Genomic DNA, 18,712 nt, shown 5'->3' with positions numbered 1-18,712 from the left:
AGAACTGTCTTAATGATTATTCTGACAATAGGAAGGAAATATTACCATTATCATAAGCATATATGAGTGACGTATATTTATCATTTTTCACAAATAGACTCTCTCTATCCATAGCTTGCTTGACAGTAATAGTTCCAGATTCTTTATCCACATTCAGCCATCCTGCAGGATCATTATCAATATAGTATCTGATTAAAAGAAAGAGGGGAGAAAAAAAAAAGTAGCAACATATCATTGGTATGAAAAAAGATAAAAATTGGAAAGAACAGAAGAGTAAGAGAAATTAATTTCCTATTTTATCTAGTTTAAGGTGGTGGGTTACATCAGCCAAAAGACAGGAACCAGCTATGGGCTCACACACAGTGAACATACATTTTGTGTTTCGATCAACAGACCTGGCAATGTAGATGAACTCCTTTATACTTCATGTACAAGTTTCTGCTTACAATCCACAAACTTCATATGGGTGACATCTCAGCCCCAGTCTTCACTGGGGTCCCAATTCAAGCAAAATGCTTCAGGTTTGCAGGTGATGATATCAAATTCAGTATTTTTTTTGTTGTGACATTACCAGACTGAATTTGTTGTACAGTCTCTTTCACTGAATTTGTTGTACAGTCTCTTTTGTTAATTTCAAATGGGAAAAAACTATATTTTGTGTGTCATATAGAAGAGAGAGAGAGATTCTGTGGTGGGGGAGCTTTGTACACTTAGGTAGAGATTATATAAAATGTGATCCTTATTGGACCACTTGACTAACCCAACCAGGTGCATTTTGTTGAATGTATTGATATTTTCTATTTAGTAACTGACAACACAAAGCAGAAATACATACAAAAATACAAATGTGCCATCTGAAAATAAATATTACAAAAATCCTGAATGCTCCATTTAAGGTGCTTCATATGATCGACCAGTCTTTGCTATTGACTATGCCTGCATAATAAAGCAGAATTAGCCATTGAACTACTTGGACATTAACTACACAAATTACTCCGAACTGGAGATGCATCCCATTTGGGCCTTTACCATTCAAATGCATTATATGCAGGCTTTCACTGTTTGCCAAATTATATTAAAACATTACTTGGGCTTGAAAAAAAAACTAAGATGACAATTTTAGTGTTTACTGATTTTATCAGTGAAACATGCTGTTTCGGAAGGCCTCCTAACACTGTGTTGCTGAAATAATGCATTTCTATTAACTAATCACATATTGCTTCAAAGCATTTTATTGTAATTAAAATATGGAGGTGCTCATTTTGTTACCATTGTTCCTGTATTTGTAATGTGGGTAGTCTACACTGTTTGAAATTTGCCTCCATTCTTACTGGCTGGAACTGCTAGTGTGGAAGTTTCCACTGGATTTTTCAGGTTTCCTTCCACATCCCAAAGAGGTGCAGATTAAAATATGTCATGACTCTGCCTGAGTTGACACAAACATGGATAAAGTTGATAAATAAAAGCACCATGTAAGTGTTTCAAAGGAAACAGTACCAATCAGTTCAGTTTGAAAAGGATTATCTCAAAAGTAAAACTGATATCAAAACAAGCAAAACTGCTGTTTCTCATCACAACAATCACCCATCAGTGTTTGAAAACCTGTTTTCCCCATCCATACTGCTTCACGAGACCTGATGTTCTTAGATTTACACAAACTAGACAGCATTTTCAAACTGATTCATTTTCTGTGGTCATAAATGCCACTTCAGTGTGCAAGGACAAAATGAATAAAAAAAAACTGAAGTGTGTTGGTAAAGTCACGAGTAATTGTGTGTGTTATGTGTGGCACCCTGTCCTAAGGTTGGTTCCTACCCACTACATTCACCTTTTTCTATAGAGTTTGCCCCCTTAAACATAACTAAATACTGACAATTACTTTCTTTTACACCTGTGTCTGCACTGCTTGTCACTAAATATTAATATTTGGAGGAGATAAAGGTAGCAAACTCCACAGGAGAATTACAAATACTCTAAAAATAATGGTTTAAAGCTATGGCAAAAATACCAGTTCCTGAATCTCTTTAACAGCTGAAAATGAGTGAACAAATTGTAACGTGCAGATGACAGCTTCCTGGGATGGTAATTGAACACATGACGCATGATCTGTAAAAATGCCCACCACAATGCTTCAAAGTTAATACTAGGAGTGATATTTACAAATCAAACATAGCATCGAGTACTTCATCAAACACACAGTTCTCATCAAAACTGATCACAATCCGAGTCAAGGCCTTCATATTCTGTACCATTAGCATTCTAGGACATCCTCCACCCTATGTTTTATTATTTGAAGGTAACATTTTCCTAGTACAAACTTTTAAAAAAAAGTTTTATTGTGGGTCAACCAAACAATTTCCATGCACTCTGCCAGATGCTTTTGAGTAAAGGTGCATAAAGATGGGCTGTCGTACATACAATGTATTTCCTGACAGATTTAACATGTCCATGATTGGTCATACATCATTGGAATGCTCTAAACCTCGGTTATACCAATGGTTTGTGGTTCGATGTAGTTGGGATCATTGATAAAAGCTGGTTCACTCAGCTGTGAAGCACTGTGTGTCTTGGCAATGTGTGGGAAAATCACATATTTTAATTATTGAATGAGAGCATACAACATGGACACGGGTTTGTTCTACAGAAGACACCCTTGGGTAGTAAAAATACCATTAATGCTTTTGACTGACTTCTTGGTTTACTTCCACTTGTACAAACAACTTTGAAATATGGCATGTTAGTGGCTACGCTATCTAAGAAACTCCCTGTAAACTCAGTTATACACTTGTAAGCTGATAGCAACATTTTCTTAAACAAACAACTAGAAAAAAAAGGTTGCTAGATACACTTAGACCATAGAGAGAACATTTTAAAAAAACAAAATCCCACAATGCAACAATCTCACCATGACTTGACTTAAAAGTTAATCTGAAATTTAAATCAAAACTGCAAAAATTGCAGAATATTTAATTTGTTTGACTCCACTGATTAAATCAATCTGATCTAAAGGCCAAAAATGAAATCAGGATGCATTTTGCAAAAACACACTGACACCCAGACAAACTAATATTATATAGTTCTTAAATAAAATGTCACTCCGTGGCATTCCCATCTTACTGCAATAAAACAGCTTTAACAGAGTTTCAAGTAAATGCTATTAATTTAGATTGTGTGTATTACTGTTAATCTTTTAGGCCAGAAGAGTTATCCCCTACTTTCTTGTTGATAAGAAAAATATACTGGCAGCCAGTGCTTAAACTGAGAAAATATCATGATGGATTTAACTCCTGTTCTCAAGTCGTTCCAAAGGCTTCCAGTTAAGCTTAGGGCTGATTTCAATATGCTGTTATTTGCAAATAAAGTTTTAAAAAGAATGTATTGCTTACATACAGAAGCACATTAAGATCAAGATGGCCTATTAAAAATATTACAAAGATGAACAAAATAGTGCAAGGTCAAGCTTTTAGCTACAATCTGCCTACTTATATATGAAAGATGACACTTCGGTTCAAGCTTTTAAAACCAGGCTGAAGTCATCTCACTACATTAGTCGATATATAAATTTGCTAATGAACTGTGCCTATTGCACCTGTGTTAACCATTTGTATAAAATTACTACAATTATGTACCCTAACTAAACCCTCATCTATTCTATTCTTTTGATTACAATATTCTTAGAAATCGCTTTAGTCAGTGGGTGGGCCTCTCTGGCAGTGTCTTAAATTGGTCTGAGTCCTACCTGGCAGGTAGAAAATTCTTTGTTAGTTGTGGTAATTATATGTCAACAACATATGATATTCTCTATGGTGTTCCACAAGGCTCTATCCTGGGTCTGCTGCTCTTTTTGATTTATATGCTTCCGTTAGGTCAGATTATCTTGGGGCATAACGTGAGCTACCACAGCTATGCTGATGACACACAGCTGTACTTATCAATAGCACCTGACGACCCCGACACTTTTGATTCACTGACACAATTTCTTACTTGTGTTTCTGAATGGATGAGTAGCAATTTTCTCAAACTAAATAAGGAGAAAACAGAATTTTTAGTGATTGGCAAAAACAGATATAATGAGGGTATTAGAAATAAACTTGATCCATTAGGATTAAAAGTCAAGACAGAGGTAAAGAATTTAGGGGTAACTATTGACTCTGACCTTGGACAGAATTTTTTCACTGGAGAAATATAGCCAAAGTTAAACCTCTTATAACTTTGCAAGATGCTGAGAAATTAGTTCACGCTTTTGGTTTCAGTCGACTAGATTACTGTAACGCACTCCTCTCAGGACGACCCAAAAGAGACATCAATCGATTGCAACTAGTGCAGAATGCAGCTGCTAGAATCTTAACTAGGAAAAGAAAATTCAAACACATCTCTCCAGTTTTGATGTCACTACACTGGTTACCTGTGTCATTTACAATTAACTTTAAAATACAACTTATGGTTTGCAAAGCCTTAAACAATTTCGCTCCATCTTATAAACTATTTCAGATGTCTTTCACCATACACTCCAAATCGTAACCTTAGATCTTCAAATGAGTGTCTGCTTGTAATTCCAAGAGCTAAACTTAAATAAAAAGTGGTGAGGCAGCCTTCTGCTGTTAATGCACCTAAAATCTGGAATAGCTTACCAATAGAAATTCGCCAGGCTAATACAGTGGAGCACTTTAAAAAAGTGCTAAAAACACATTATTTTAATATGGCTTTCTCAGTTTCATTTTAGTTTAATCCTGATACTCTGTATATGCATTTAATTATCATTACCATTCATGGTGGCTCCGAAATCCATACTAACCCCTACTTTCTCTGGTGTTCTTTTTCCACTCTTTCCACTTTTCTGTGGTGGTGTTTTGCACAACCACCACCCGATCAAAGCACTGTGCTGTCCCTACATTGATGGATTAAAGGCCAGAAGTCCACATGAAGTCAACAGGACCGTCACCATCAAGTTCTTCCATGTGAACCCTGAATTCCATCATGACGACTGATTGAGGTTATGTTAGGTAGAATGCCTAGAGGGGCCTGGGTGGTCTCGTAGCCTCGGAACCCCTGCAGATTTTATTTTTTTCTCCAGCTGTCTGGAGTTTTTTTTCTGGTTTTTCTGTACTCCCTTGCCATCGGACCTTATTTTTATTCTATGTTAATTAAGGCCATCAGACCTTATTTTAATTCTATGTTAGTTAGTATTGCCTAATTTTATTTTTTAATATATTTTGTCTTTTTTTTTTCTCCTTCTTCATCCTGTAAAGAACTTTGAGCTACTTCATTTGTATGAAAATGTACTATATAAATAAATGTTGTTGTTGTTTTATTTGCTATTGTGGAACATTGTGCCACTTCTCTACATCTAGGCCATTTTCTTGCCCATAGGAAAGACATCTGGGATACTGGAAGCTTTGGCATCAATGGATGAAAATGCCATGGCATCAGATTAGACAGCCCTGTATAGACTTATCCTTGGTGTCTACTGGTCTTTGTAAAGTACATCAAATCTTTACAGCTCTCCAAAGTCAATGTTTGAAACTCCAAATTCTATTAAATGGAAACTTTAATAAATTGCTCAATATCTAAAACATACTAAAACAGTTAAAGTAAAAAATGTACTAATCCCTCCATAAAGCAGCATTTCTTACATTTTAGGTAATCACATTCAGCTTCACAGAACTGTAAATTAATTTCAATAAATAAACACAGTAAAAAATTACTTACGATACCGTCTGCTTCATTTCTATGTCTGGGTCTTTTGCTTGGTAAGTTGCTATGAAAGTGTTCAAAGGCACATCTTCTTTAACAGGAACAGACAGCGTTGGTGGGCTAAAAATTGGAGCCTCATTGACATCCTCTACTGTCACTACAAGTGTGGCTGTGGAAGTTGGTGAAGAAGTGGAAAATGGAACCTCATTTCCAACTGTGATGAGAAGTATATATTGTTGCTTGGCTTCAAAATCAAGACCCTATTGAGGGACATAAATGAATATATGTAATTTTATATATATAAATAAACTGCTGTAAAAGGGGTTGGCTAACAGCATTGTGCAGACTATTAAAAACCCTGGAATTTAATGCACTAGAAGACTCAGTCCTACCAAATAGAGTATCTGTGAATTAATGGCACCATCTGAAATGTGTTTAATAAAAATATGAGGGTTTTTTTTAGTTAAATTCTAGAAATAAGAAAACAAGTATAAAATTTGAACATACATTGTTTATACTTATACATCATGCAAGCAGTATGATGGCACACTGAAAAGCACATACATTTATTGACAAAACACACACATACGCACACACACACCCACACACATACACTACACAGTTGTGACACTCAGCGTTTGTACAGTTTCTAATAAAATGCAGGGAGCAACAGCTAAAGGGCAGTTAAAGCCAAGTCTTATTTCTTACATACTAGCTGTTAAAGGGTGAAATATACCATTGTTGGTATATTTGGTTTATTTTGGTATAATTTGGTTTGTTCAGTAAGCATCAATCTGGACATTGCAGGATTTTACTATTTGCTTTTCCAGTTTTCCATTTCATTTATGCTCTGGCTCTAGCACACCTCTGTAGTAGTAGTGTTAGGTTGTTATTAGTTTATTCTTTAGTGTGATAACTGCAATCAAACAGCAATTGACCTCACTGACACAAAATTATCCAACTAAGTACTATCAATAGGTATGAAGATAATACAGAAACAAAATTCGAAAGAAAATACACTGGATGCTGTTAGAACTGAGTTCGTACAATCATCCCCATTATGAATTTATTTGAATTAATTAATGCAGGTGTTTTAGAGACACAAAGCTTTACCTTAGGAAAAAAGTAAGCCAGTTGTCTGGATTTTTTTTTTTAACAGAAAATTGGACATGAAGCAATGGCCGTTTAGGCAGTCATTTAACTAGTCAGTATGCTGTGCAGCTGCCTCACAGAAGCAGAGTCTTTGGCCTAAATATTGACCTGGTCTCTGACCAAACAGAAACTGCTTTTACTTGTATATGAATGGACACAAATAATTTAACTTGTTCTTCACAAAATTGTCTTGTAATGGCACAGACCATGCAGAATATAAACTCATGCAACCTTTAAAATACGATAAAAAATGAATTTATAAAGACTTTGTATAGTTCACCTCTACCACAATACCTTTTTCGGTTCATTTACAGTGTTTAAAATAATTACATTTTATACTACAAGAGACCTGAACTGTACTGTTACTGTACTGTACCTGCTGCTATGTAGTGGTTAGCATCGATGCCTCAACTGACAGCTCTTGATCAAATCCAAACGTGGCCTCTAACACTCCAACTTCCCTCCAATCCTCTATTGAATTAAGTAGGTTCAGAAAAATGAATGCTGTCTATGATGCATCTTGTCTAAAACAGTCCTATACAGAAGTGAGTCTTTTTTAGTAAGCATTTCTGCCAACTTCAAGTGCACAGCAAAATTAACCTTGATGGGCAATAGTTGCACCACAGAACATCTATATATACCTATAGGATGATTAAACGCAAGTACATTTATAATTATTTTTAAACCTACTCAAAACAAGTGGTTTTAAGATTACAGAAGTGCTAGAAAAGTGCTGTAGTGGGCATCCAAAGCTCCAAGATGGCATTTTTCAGTTTAAAAACCCATCAGCAAATTCAATGAGTACAGCAAGAAATTCCCATTTTGGACTGTTAACACACACACACACACACCCCCACACATGTGCACCACACCACGCGACATGAAAGGCACTTGTTTCACAAAAGAATGCCACAAATAACAGAATCTAGTACAATTGCCAAGACAGTATGAATGTATTACTGTACTAACCTTAATAGTTTTAACAATTCCATCATTACTATCTGGATCTGTAGTAATACCAAATTTGCCTCCATCATTCCCTTTAACAATCCGGTATTTGGCATTCCAAGTTGGTGTGTGGGGTTCATCGTCATCGGTCACTATCAGTCTCACAACCTCAAAGTCCACAGCATTTTCTGGTACATTCTGAATATACTACCAAAGCAAATGGAACATTACTAAAATTCTAACTTTAACATTTACCATCATTTTTTATGACACTAAAATATACTTCTCATAAGAGAATTACACATGGTTTTTAAAAGGTTGCTAAAAAAACATCTTTCATTTAAATTAAACATGACAGAATATGGATTACAGTCAAATAACAAGTGATTAGAAGTTCTAGATTTAAGAGCCCAAATGCATATAATTCATGACAAATTATTTATATACTATCTATTTTCTAGTCTCAAACTCAGGCAAAGTAAACACACTTACAATTGTTGGATTTAAACTGTGGAGCATTGTCATTTTGGTCCAGAACAGTGATGGAAGCAGTAGCAGTATTTGAGAGTCCAGTTCCTTCCTTATCTGCAACTTTGATTATTAATGTATATTCACTCAGTTTCTGAAATTGGCAAACAAAAAAACAATATTAATGACCATTTTAAGAATATCAATCAATGAACATGACTCAGTCCAGTATTACTTGGAACACCACAATATCCAGCCATATTAAAGGAATGAATGTATTTACAGAAACAGGATAATGTGCTGTATTAATAATTAATATTACAAAGTGCAAAATGTCACATTTCAGTGATACAGAATTTCAATTAATCTATCATAAAATACTGATATAAATGCCAGTTACGTAAAGTCCCCCCCCTCCCCTCTTTTATCTTTATTAACATACTGTACATGCATTTTCCGTTAGCATTAATTTTCTTTGGTTTCACTAATTCTGTGGCTTAACAGCTGCCTATTTCAATGGGCCAGGAATGATTAATGTGACAACCAGCACTTTCAGAGCCTAAAAGAGGATATTGCCAATTATTTGTTATTGTGCTGCAAAAAGTACTGATGATGACAACCAGATAAGGAAATTTTTTTCTTGACAAATGACACTCACAGGCGGCACGGTAGCGCAGTGGTAGCGCTTATGCCTCGCAGTTAGGAGACCTGGGTTTGCTTCCTGGGTCCTCCCTGCATGGAGTTCGCATGTTCTCCCCGTGTCTGCGTGGGTTTCCTCCGGGCACTCCGGTTTCCTCCCACGGTCCAAAGACATGCAGGTTAGGTGGAGTGGTGATTCGAAATTGGCCCTAGTGTGTGCTTGGTATGTGTGTGTGTGTGTCCTGCGGTGGGTTGGCACCCTGCCCGGGATTGGTTCCTGCCTTGTGCCCTGTGTTGGCTGGGATTGGCTCCAGCAGACCCCCGTGACCCTGTGTTCGGATTCAGCGGGTTGGAAAATGGATGGATGGATGGATGACACTCACTGAAGCATAAGTGGTGAACTGAACACTTGTAGAAGTGATTCCATTAAAATGTTACACTTGAGAATGAGCTATGCAATATAAGGACATTATCAAGGTTAACTATGATCAAGAAATCTGAAGAGCAAGAAAAGCAATCCATCATTAACGATAGTTCAACCTCAAGCAGGGAAATGAGGAGCAAGTGTTAATTTTCATTCTATCACACATTACATTGCTGTTTTGTCTCCTGACTTATTTGAAGCAAAGTAGGCACAGATTGCAAGTTGAACAAAATGTACAGAAGTCATAATTTGGCTAGTACAGTCCACACTGATAAAGATGTGAAGATGCAAAAATCTGCTGCATCCCCCGTCTGCACAGAAAACCGTGAAAGGCAAGGAACTACTCAGACAATACAGAACACTGAACATGGGATATTGTTAACAAAGAAGTGCCCTTCAAATCTCTCTCCATCACTCTTCACTCATGAGAGGTTACTTTTACTAAACTTCTGCTTAATGGAAATATTATATTATATTATAATACTATAATATATATATATAACATAATATATTATATTATATATTTTACCAAGATCTGAGATCCTGTACAATACTACTGACTGAAGATATTACCATTCTGTTTTTTTTTTTAGAAATAGTGTGGTATGTTATTTAATCATGTTTTTAAAATTAAGTGAGGAGTGATGACTTAGCAAGCAAAAGATTAGAAAAGCCAACAATGTTAATGCCAAATAGCAGAAATGACCAGATTTGCTAGCAGGATTTTGATACAATATTTTTCCATTGAGCTTTCGAAAAAAGTGTAATTATGGAGCTCCAATCTCTAAATTTGAAAAATCAAAGTCAGGTGCATTTAAACCAAACCAAACACCTTTACCATTACAATGTACAGGTGTCAAAGAAACAGACTGTTCATTCTTTTCCGATCTAAAAAAGTTGGTATGCCTTTAACAACACAAAAGGAGTGACACCCATTTTTGGAGATGTTGTGGGTGGTTTTTACAATTAAACGAACACTAGCAGACAAGTCTAGCAAATACAATAATGCCTCAGGCAAAATATGTCCCACATCAGTAAAAAGAGTTAATTTAGAAGCCAATTCTTCCAAAGTGAGTAGTACCGCTGCTTCATTGATCCTGATTCCTGGTCATTGTACAAACTACACATGCACATTTTCCCTGTGTTTACATAAGGTTTCCTCCACAATCCTGTGTTTCATCTCAAAGACAAACAAGTTAGGTAAAAGGAGAATTCCAAACTGTTCTTGTGCTAGTGCAATGTGTGGATGTGGGTGTAGGCGTGAATGGGACAGCCATGCAATAGACTTGTCCCTTGGCCAGAGCGATTTCCTGCCAGGCGCACAGAGCTACCAGGATGAGCTCAAGCCACTGAGGCATTGAATTAAATTGATTTGAGAGTATTGGGTTTAACTGTATCCCATACAATGCAGGACCTTGTCTATTAATTTTACATAGTATTAAAACCACCATATAATTTTATGGTTTTTGTTTAATGAAACTGCATTTATATAACGAATAGGTTCTCCAATGTAGCAACAAAGGTTATTATTCATAAAATCTGAAGGACTTTGTACACATCTTTGATTCATCTGTTTTCTGAACCTGCTTTTTGCAGTGCTTACTGTGACAGTGTGCCTTGGTGTGAAGGTTTAGATTTGGACTCACAAAAATTTGAGCTTGTTTCCTGATATCACAAAAACCTTCACCACTTATCTACATTACTTCAAGACAACACCCGATAAATGTCAACTTTATAGGCATGGGGGTTTTGACATCCAAGTATTTTTAAAAAGGCCTACTACCTTGTGACATTCTTATGAAGACCTTTTTGTTGAATGCCTTTAAAAATGCTGATACAAAATTGTCTTTAGCCATCTTCTGAGACTCGTTCAGAATATTGGATTAGTTTCAAATTTTTTAGCTAAATGCAAAGGAACAGCACAGTCCAGGTAGCACTTGAGGCTGGAGGAATGTTTAAAGTGATTCAAGTGACTCCTCAGACATGTGCTTATCCATAATTAGTTCACTGGCTTATTCTGAAATCTTGTCTTCATTATGAGGCTCTATTCTATTGCAAAGTTTCAGCAAAACCAGGACAATAATCACTCTATGAACCTATACAATGTACAAGAATATCACTCGTTTCCATTTGTAAGATCTTAAAGGTTTTAAATAGTCGTATTGACTAAATTGTTTACATTAGGGGAATACATCAATTGATTGTTATTTGTTAAGGAGATATTCCCTTTTTCTCAGAATACTTAGGCTTGTAATTAAAAAGGTGATGAGTAATTTAATCACACTTCTGTTATACTGCTGAATGATTAATGATGTCCCTTTGATTTGTCAGAGTGTTTACAATTACTTGAAGAAACTGAAACTGTATCAAATGGTCTAAAAAAAAGGTTTTTATTACAAAAAATGCTAGAATATATTTAATGATCTTGGAGTGTGTTAATAGGTTTAATTAAACTTACCTCTCTATCCAGTCCAGCTGAGATGACACGAATGGTCCCAGTATCTTGGTCAATGGCAAACATTTCTGGGTAGGGAACAGGTGGGGTCTGGCTCAGAATTGAAAACTTAAACATACCATTGTCTGTAGTAGGATCATCTTTATCAGTAGCGGTTACAGTCATAACCGATGTACCTATGAAAAGAAAAGTAACATATCTTCATATTTACAAACATCTTACCCATGTTAAATACTGTACTTGGAAGTTGAAGTTGGAAATAAAAGCAAATGACCATGTGTAGATGAAAAGAAATACGTTTTTGACTTAAAACCACACAATAAAACCAAGTTAATATTCACTTTTTCTTTGTACAAGACTTTCAGACAAGATCAAAAATCAAATACACCATTTGTATTACTCTGAAGATTAATTCACCTTAGGTTAGTTAAATTGCAAAAAAGAATTGTACACTTAAAAGAATACCTATTAAATATTGTTTCTGTTTTACATATATCACAATATCAAAAATGATAATCAAACTGGATACCTGGATATGATCCTTCGCTTACATTTCCTACTAAGGTGTTGCTGATAAATTCAGGTTTGTTGTCATTTTCATCCTTCACAATTATACTAATTTTCAAAGGTTTCTCTGCTGAAGTCCCATTTCTTAAATTAGCATGTACAGTAAGCTATTAAAAAACAGAACCAGGAACTTAGTTTAATGACAATCCATGCAGTACGTACAGATAGTATGAGGCAAGCTGAAAACTCACCAAATATTTAGACTGCTTTTCTCGGTCCAGGGGTCCAGTTACTAGTATCATGCCACTGTCTCTGTCAATTATAAATAGTCCTACTGGGGGCAAATCAGCACCTTCTCCAGTTATGCTATAGTGTATAAAGGATTCATTCCACATGCTGGATTTCACCTAAGACAAATATATTCAAATATTTAGTGCAATAGAATAGTTAACAAGATCTTTCTTGTTGCGGTTTTAAGGGACAAAACTGTTAAATGTAACAGAAAAACTCCATTAGAGGAATAATTTACTGCATTAAGGAATATGAATTTACAAACCTGCTTCACTTCTTTGGGAAATGGTCCCCCTAGATTTTCATGAATAAAAATGGGCTTAATCACCCATCTCTTGTGTCTTTTAAGGCCAGAAGAAGGATGAGGAAACATCTGAATATTTTGAGATTCTGTCTGCAGTACAGAAAAGTAAAAAAAAAAAAGTCAAATGATATGTACTGCAATCCAAATATCAGACAAAATGTAAGCTATTTTTAAAAAAAGTTATGTATAACAAAGTAAGATTGTTACAGAACATTTTTACTCTGTTCTGTGAAGCTCAACCACCATTATTGAACCCATGAATCCCAAAATTCAGATATAGTTCTCTCTCTACCTGACCATTCATTTCATGTCCTGTGTGATGGGGTCTTTGGTATTCCACAGTGACAAGGCTGGTCATTTTTTTGCCCACTGAATGCCATCCATGAATGGAAAAGCTTATACGTCCATGGTGCAATTTAATGTCATGCTTCACTTTAATTGTTCCATCCATTTCCACTTTGAACCGATTATCATCACAAATGAAAAGGAACCTATTCTGATCTGTGCAGATGTCAAAATCCACTGCAAAAAACAAAAAAATTGTAAAGTTTCCAAAATAATTTGAATCAAATTCTACAGTGCTATTTTGAAGAAAATGACACAAAAATGATGCTTGTTTACATGAAAGCTTTTCTGTGTTTACCCTTTTGCATTTTACCTCTACATTTAAATACTGATGAAGATAAGCAGAACGCAGTTCATAAAACAGTTAAAAAAAACAAATTTTAGTATTTGACTTGGTATATTAACCAGCTTAAATGGGAATGTCTTACATTTAAAACACTTCTGAAGTTGACAAATCTTGATATACAAAAATTATATTAAATCAACCACATAGTACATAAGCATTAGACCTAGCTAACCGATAAGAAATTTACAAATTAAGTAAAAGGTTATATTTTCATAAGAATTATGTCAAAAATTTTACAATACAGGATTAAATCAATCTGGTGAGAAAAAAGGTGCCCTTTCAAACTTCAGCCCAGGCTTGCACAGGAGATAACAGGCAGGTGTAATGAGCTTGCCATCTCCTAAATTTCAGATGCAAGCGAAATGTGTAAAATCCACAAGGCATAAAATAAGAATACATTAAAATTACCCCAGATTTAATATGCTGGAGAGATCATTGGTATAATGGTTACGCAATTGCCTTTTTCTGAGCAAGCTGTACAAGTAAGGTGAGTGCTGCCACTAGTGCCTATGCTTTGGGGCAGTAAGATGTGAAAGGCAGATTCAACTCCATACATCCCAAAAGATGCAGCAAACTTTAAACCAAGCAAACAATAGATGGCATAGTAAAAGAGGCCCATTACATGTCAATGAACAAGATGGGGCGATAAATCCTGAGGCTGCAGAAAGTACACAAAAGTAAACACTCAATAACAAGGATTATAAAGGAAAGGTAGGAAGCTATTGAAGCTTTTTATGTGTAACAGCTGGCAGCAAAAGATCACCAAAGAACTAAATCTTGTCACCCTTTCAAGAGTAACTTCACACTGTCTGCAAGAAGCAAGCTGATCTTATTTACTTCTCATAAGTGCTAGAGACTCAAATACTATTCAGAAGCTTGAGCAGCCTATGTCCAATATCCTGAAGCACCATCAGTAAGAAACAGAACCACAGTGACCTCAAGCATTATCAAAATAAATTTATACACAGGTTACATACACTTTTGAATATTTCAAGCAACCAATACACAAATGCAGTAACAATTTCCTACTATAGATGCAATAGTCTTAGATTAGCTCTGATTAGGAGTTTGAGGAGGACTCTGGAAGACAGAAATCACAGTTATTCATGGTTTAGGTGATTTTTTCCCTCCTTTCTTTAAACGGAAACATACCGGAAAAACTCCTCCATAAGCTCAGGCACCATTCTGACAAAGAAGCTGACAGCAGTGTTTTAAGCAAAAATGCACTGGACTCTACATCCTGCTTAATTAGATAGTTGGACACAGAATATTCCCCCCAATGTATTTTTGTCACAAATAAAATAGCTTAGCTTTTACATTGCAATCCAGATACTACTGGTTCTTTGTGAAATCAAAAACCAAAAATGATCAACTAATTGAATGCCAAAGTATTGTGTTGCACCATTTATGAACAAGTGTGATTCAGATTAGCTAGGATTAATTCCTTTCTCCTCCTATTTTTCCCTCATTACCTCAAACTGGTTTCATAAGCATGACAGTGACTTTAATGACCAACAGCATTTCGAGATCTCAATCTACCAGGCACATTTGGGATAAATGGAACAGGAAGTTTGTGGGATGAAATGTGCAGCTGAAAAAAAAATGAACAGGAAATCATGATGCGAATGAGTCAACATCATGTAGATTTCAAGCCATTTTGGAGGAAGAAAGGTATAACTAATATCTGGTAGAACCCCCAAATAAGTGGCTAGTCAATGCATATATTATGAAATGTGAAATGTAAGAGGTCTGCTTCTTTATCCTGCATTTCCTTTGTGCTTGTTATAACTGAGCATCTGGAATCATAAGCCTAACTAGGGGCATTAGAACATAAAAATTACTACTTTATTTACAATTAATTGTATCTTACCTGCTAAACATCCAAATGTGTTCAAACAGGAGAATGTCTGGAGGCAGGTTACTTGGGTTAGTCACTATACAAACAATTCTAATTTACTTCACAAAGTTGTTTTTCAAAAGCAAAAGCTGACTTCCAAATATAACAGTTGTTCTGCAGTCATTTTACCTTGCACTTACTTTGTCATTTTCCTATTCCAAATACACTATGCAATACTGTGGTATTTTGCAATACTTTTTGAAAGGTTTGTTACCTTAATTAGTTAAACTTACAGCTACAGTCCATCACAATGCAGTTTGTTACCACTTTTTTCCTAATCCATCCTCAGAGCAGATCACCACATTGAAAGAGTTAACTACTAGTTTGTGACCTATAGACAAACACATACTTAGAGATCTCATAAACTGTCTGAGGATGTAATGCCAAATAGAAGCATATTGATGGCTAACACATGAAAATAAATAGTAGGCAAATAAAAAGAAAAAGCGTTGAATCACAGAACATTTAACTCAATTAGATTTTCTGTTAGCCATATTTTGGATAACATTTATTATTCACAAAACAATTTACATGCTGTATGTAGCATCACAATCATTTGAATCTTTCAACAATTAGCATCCCAACACTACAAAGTTCAAATAGAAAAAGCGATACTTGATGGCAACGAATTGTGCAAGATCTAACTTGCTAGAGCCAGCAGAGTCATCGCGCTACTAGCAAGCACAAAGAATGCTCTGATTCGTTTGTCAATTATGAGGTAACTCAAAAGACTTTTTGAATTTTGCTCAACAACATAATACATATAATTAGTAAATTAAAACACCCTGATTTTACATTGGCATCAGGAACAAATGTACCTATTTTTCTCTGCAACACTCAAAATATTTAAAAACAAATCTGTGGTACACTATAGAGTATTAAAACACTGAAAAAAAGATGACAAAAATCAGGCTCACCTATACATCTGAACAATACTGATCGTCCACCATATAAACAAGACTTAAAAAAAAATTCATCCTCTAAGCTGAGGAATATGCAAATGAACAATTCACATCATTATAATTGTATTAATCTGCCACTTTTCTTTTTTAACAAGGCGGATGATCAATACAGAGGATGATGCCATCATTATCAGGGCTGTAACGTGCTAATTGTGAAAGTGGAGCAAAGGCTTGCATGCTGTTGATGGAGTTCATTTATGTCTTATTATTAATCTAATCTACACAGAAAAGCTGAAGTAGACATTTGAGTTTTTCCAAAAGATTTTCTTTGCGATTGATGGGATAAAGCTGCTCAAAAAAGTTCTGACACTACAACACAAATTATTGGGTTGAATATAACTACTCATGTTTTTAATGGAAGAACAAAAAAAAACACTAGGTCAACTTTAAGATTTTAAACAAAAGCCTACCCCAGTTCTGATTTAGAAACATGTATTTTACTTTTTATTTCATTTATCTTCAAGTATGGTATAATAGCATGATCAACTATTGTAAAGTGCTAATTACTTATGTGATTTTATCGATGAAACCGGTTGTGTGCTCACAACGCTTGACAGATACCAAATGTCACTTCAACACAACAAATCCTGCAAATACTGTCGTAATTGAAACAAACCATGAAACTCAAACCGATTATGACAGCAGCAATCTAAGCTGTGAGATTTGAGACAAGATTACTGTTCACATGGCCAACTGTATGTTGCATCCTTAAGAATAAGCTCAGCGCACAGCTTGGTCATATTACAACCGGAGAGCTGAAGTGACAACATGGTATACAAAGAGATCCTTAACAAATAATTATTGGCATATTTTCCCTCAGTTAAAAAGGTTTACTTTTCTTCTTAATAAAAATTTTAATGCAGTACTTCACCGCTGCGAAGCGCGGGTATTTTGCTAGTTAAATATAAAAAAAAGTCTAGTGAAACCAGCCTGCCAGATATCAGAAAAAAGGCGTCAGGAAGTGATTTCTCTCTTCTCATCGTCAGCGCAGTCTGTATAGTCCGGCTGAGCGTACAGCAGCTCTCTTCTTGAACAGTACATATATCTATCATATTATGGGGTGCCAAACTGGCAATTACAATGATTTTCGGAATATATAAAGTCATTCCTGAATATATAAAGTCAGCGTTGGAATATATAAAGTCAGTGTCGGAATATATAAAGTCAGCATTGGAATATATAAAGTCATTCCTGAGTATATAAAGTCAGAGTTAGAATATATAACGTCATTACCGAATATATAAAGTCAGCGTCAGAATATATAACCTCATCCCTGAATATATAAATTTAAAGTCAGATTATATTGATATTGATTGAAACGACTCAGGCACATTTTTAGTAAACTCAATGAGTTCCTAATACAACGTAATGAAATACGTTAACAAAAACATCTTCAGAAAAATATTTTTAAAAACCCCCACTGTTCAGTTAATTAATTGAAAAATGATGTATATGCCCAGCATTTTGAACACTATATTTATTTATTCTTTTTGTACGGGCGCATTTTTGGACGAACCTCACAAGCCCCATCGACTCTGAGTGACTTCTGTCGAAGTTTACCTTTCACTAGTACGAGTGTAATGACAAGCACGGAAATTTTATATATTCGGGAATGATTTTATATATTCCAACGCTGAGTTTATATATTCAAAAATGACTTCATATATTCCGACGCTGACTTTATATAATCAGGCTTTGACGTTATAATCGGGAATGATTTTATATTTTCTGACACTTACTTTATATATTCAAGTTTTCACTTTATATATTCAGGAATGACTTTATATATTCCGATGCTGACTTTATATATTCAGGAGTGACTTTATATATTTCGACGCTGATATATATATATACAGTTGTTTAAGCATTAGGTGTGTTGTGTGTGCAAAAATCCTTGTAGCACTCACTGTGGTTCCTGGTTAAAGTGACCCCATCTGCCGTCCTTATATTTGCTCATATTTTGACCTGCGTTCATATTGCAAAAAGTGTGCAGAAACCCTTGCAGCACACACTGTCCTGAGCAAAAGTTGTGTCACTGAATTGCTGAGGGTTTTGTACGGAAACGTATTAGGGCCACGGTAACGAAAAAAAAAATACGGACAAAGTGAAGAAAAAAACTATACGTCGAGAATAAAGTCGAGATGTTGACTTTATTCTCGACATTTCCACCTTAATCTTGACGCTTATGACGAGAATAAAGTCGACATGTTGCTACATAATTTATGACGGGGTTTGAGAAAATCTACCTAACATATCGGAAAAACTGCATAAGCTCAGGCA

General features: G+C 35.3%; 1 protein-coding gene across 1 annotated transcript; it reads right to left on the bottom strand.

Annotated features, from left to right (window-relative positions):
* Positions 1 to 16: 16 nt before the first annotated feature.
* On the bottom strand, positions 17 to 18,363 carry LOC120534870 (cadherin-4-like). The gene is made up of 10 exons (XM_039762385.1): positions 18,340 to 18,363; positions 13,175 to 13,404; positions 12,844 to 12,972; positions 12,539 to 12,694; positions 12,310 to 12,454; positions 11,784 to 11,956; positions 8,279 to 8,416; positions 7,816 to 8,001; positions 5,710 to 5,954; positions 17 to 188 (listed from the first exon to the last, which is right to left on the bottom strand). Coding segments are annotated over exons 1-10 (1,575 nt in total). The 5' UTR covers positions 18,341 to 18,363.
* Between the last annotated feature and the right edge of the window lie 349 nt (positions 18,364 to 18,712).

This window comes from Polypterus senegalus, chromosome 9 (assembly GCF_016835505.1).
Source record: "Polypterus senegalus isolate Bchr_013 chromosome 9, ASM1683550v1, whole genome shotgun sequence".
Classification (NCBI taxonomy): domain Eukaryota; kingdom Metazoa; phylum Chordata; class Cladistia; order Polypteriformes; family Polypteridae; genus Polypterus; species Polypterus senegalus.
The sequence above is the reverse complement of the archived record's forward strand: the minus strand, read 5'-3'. Positions and strand labels throughout refer to the sequence as shown.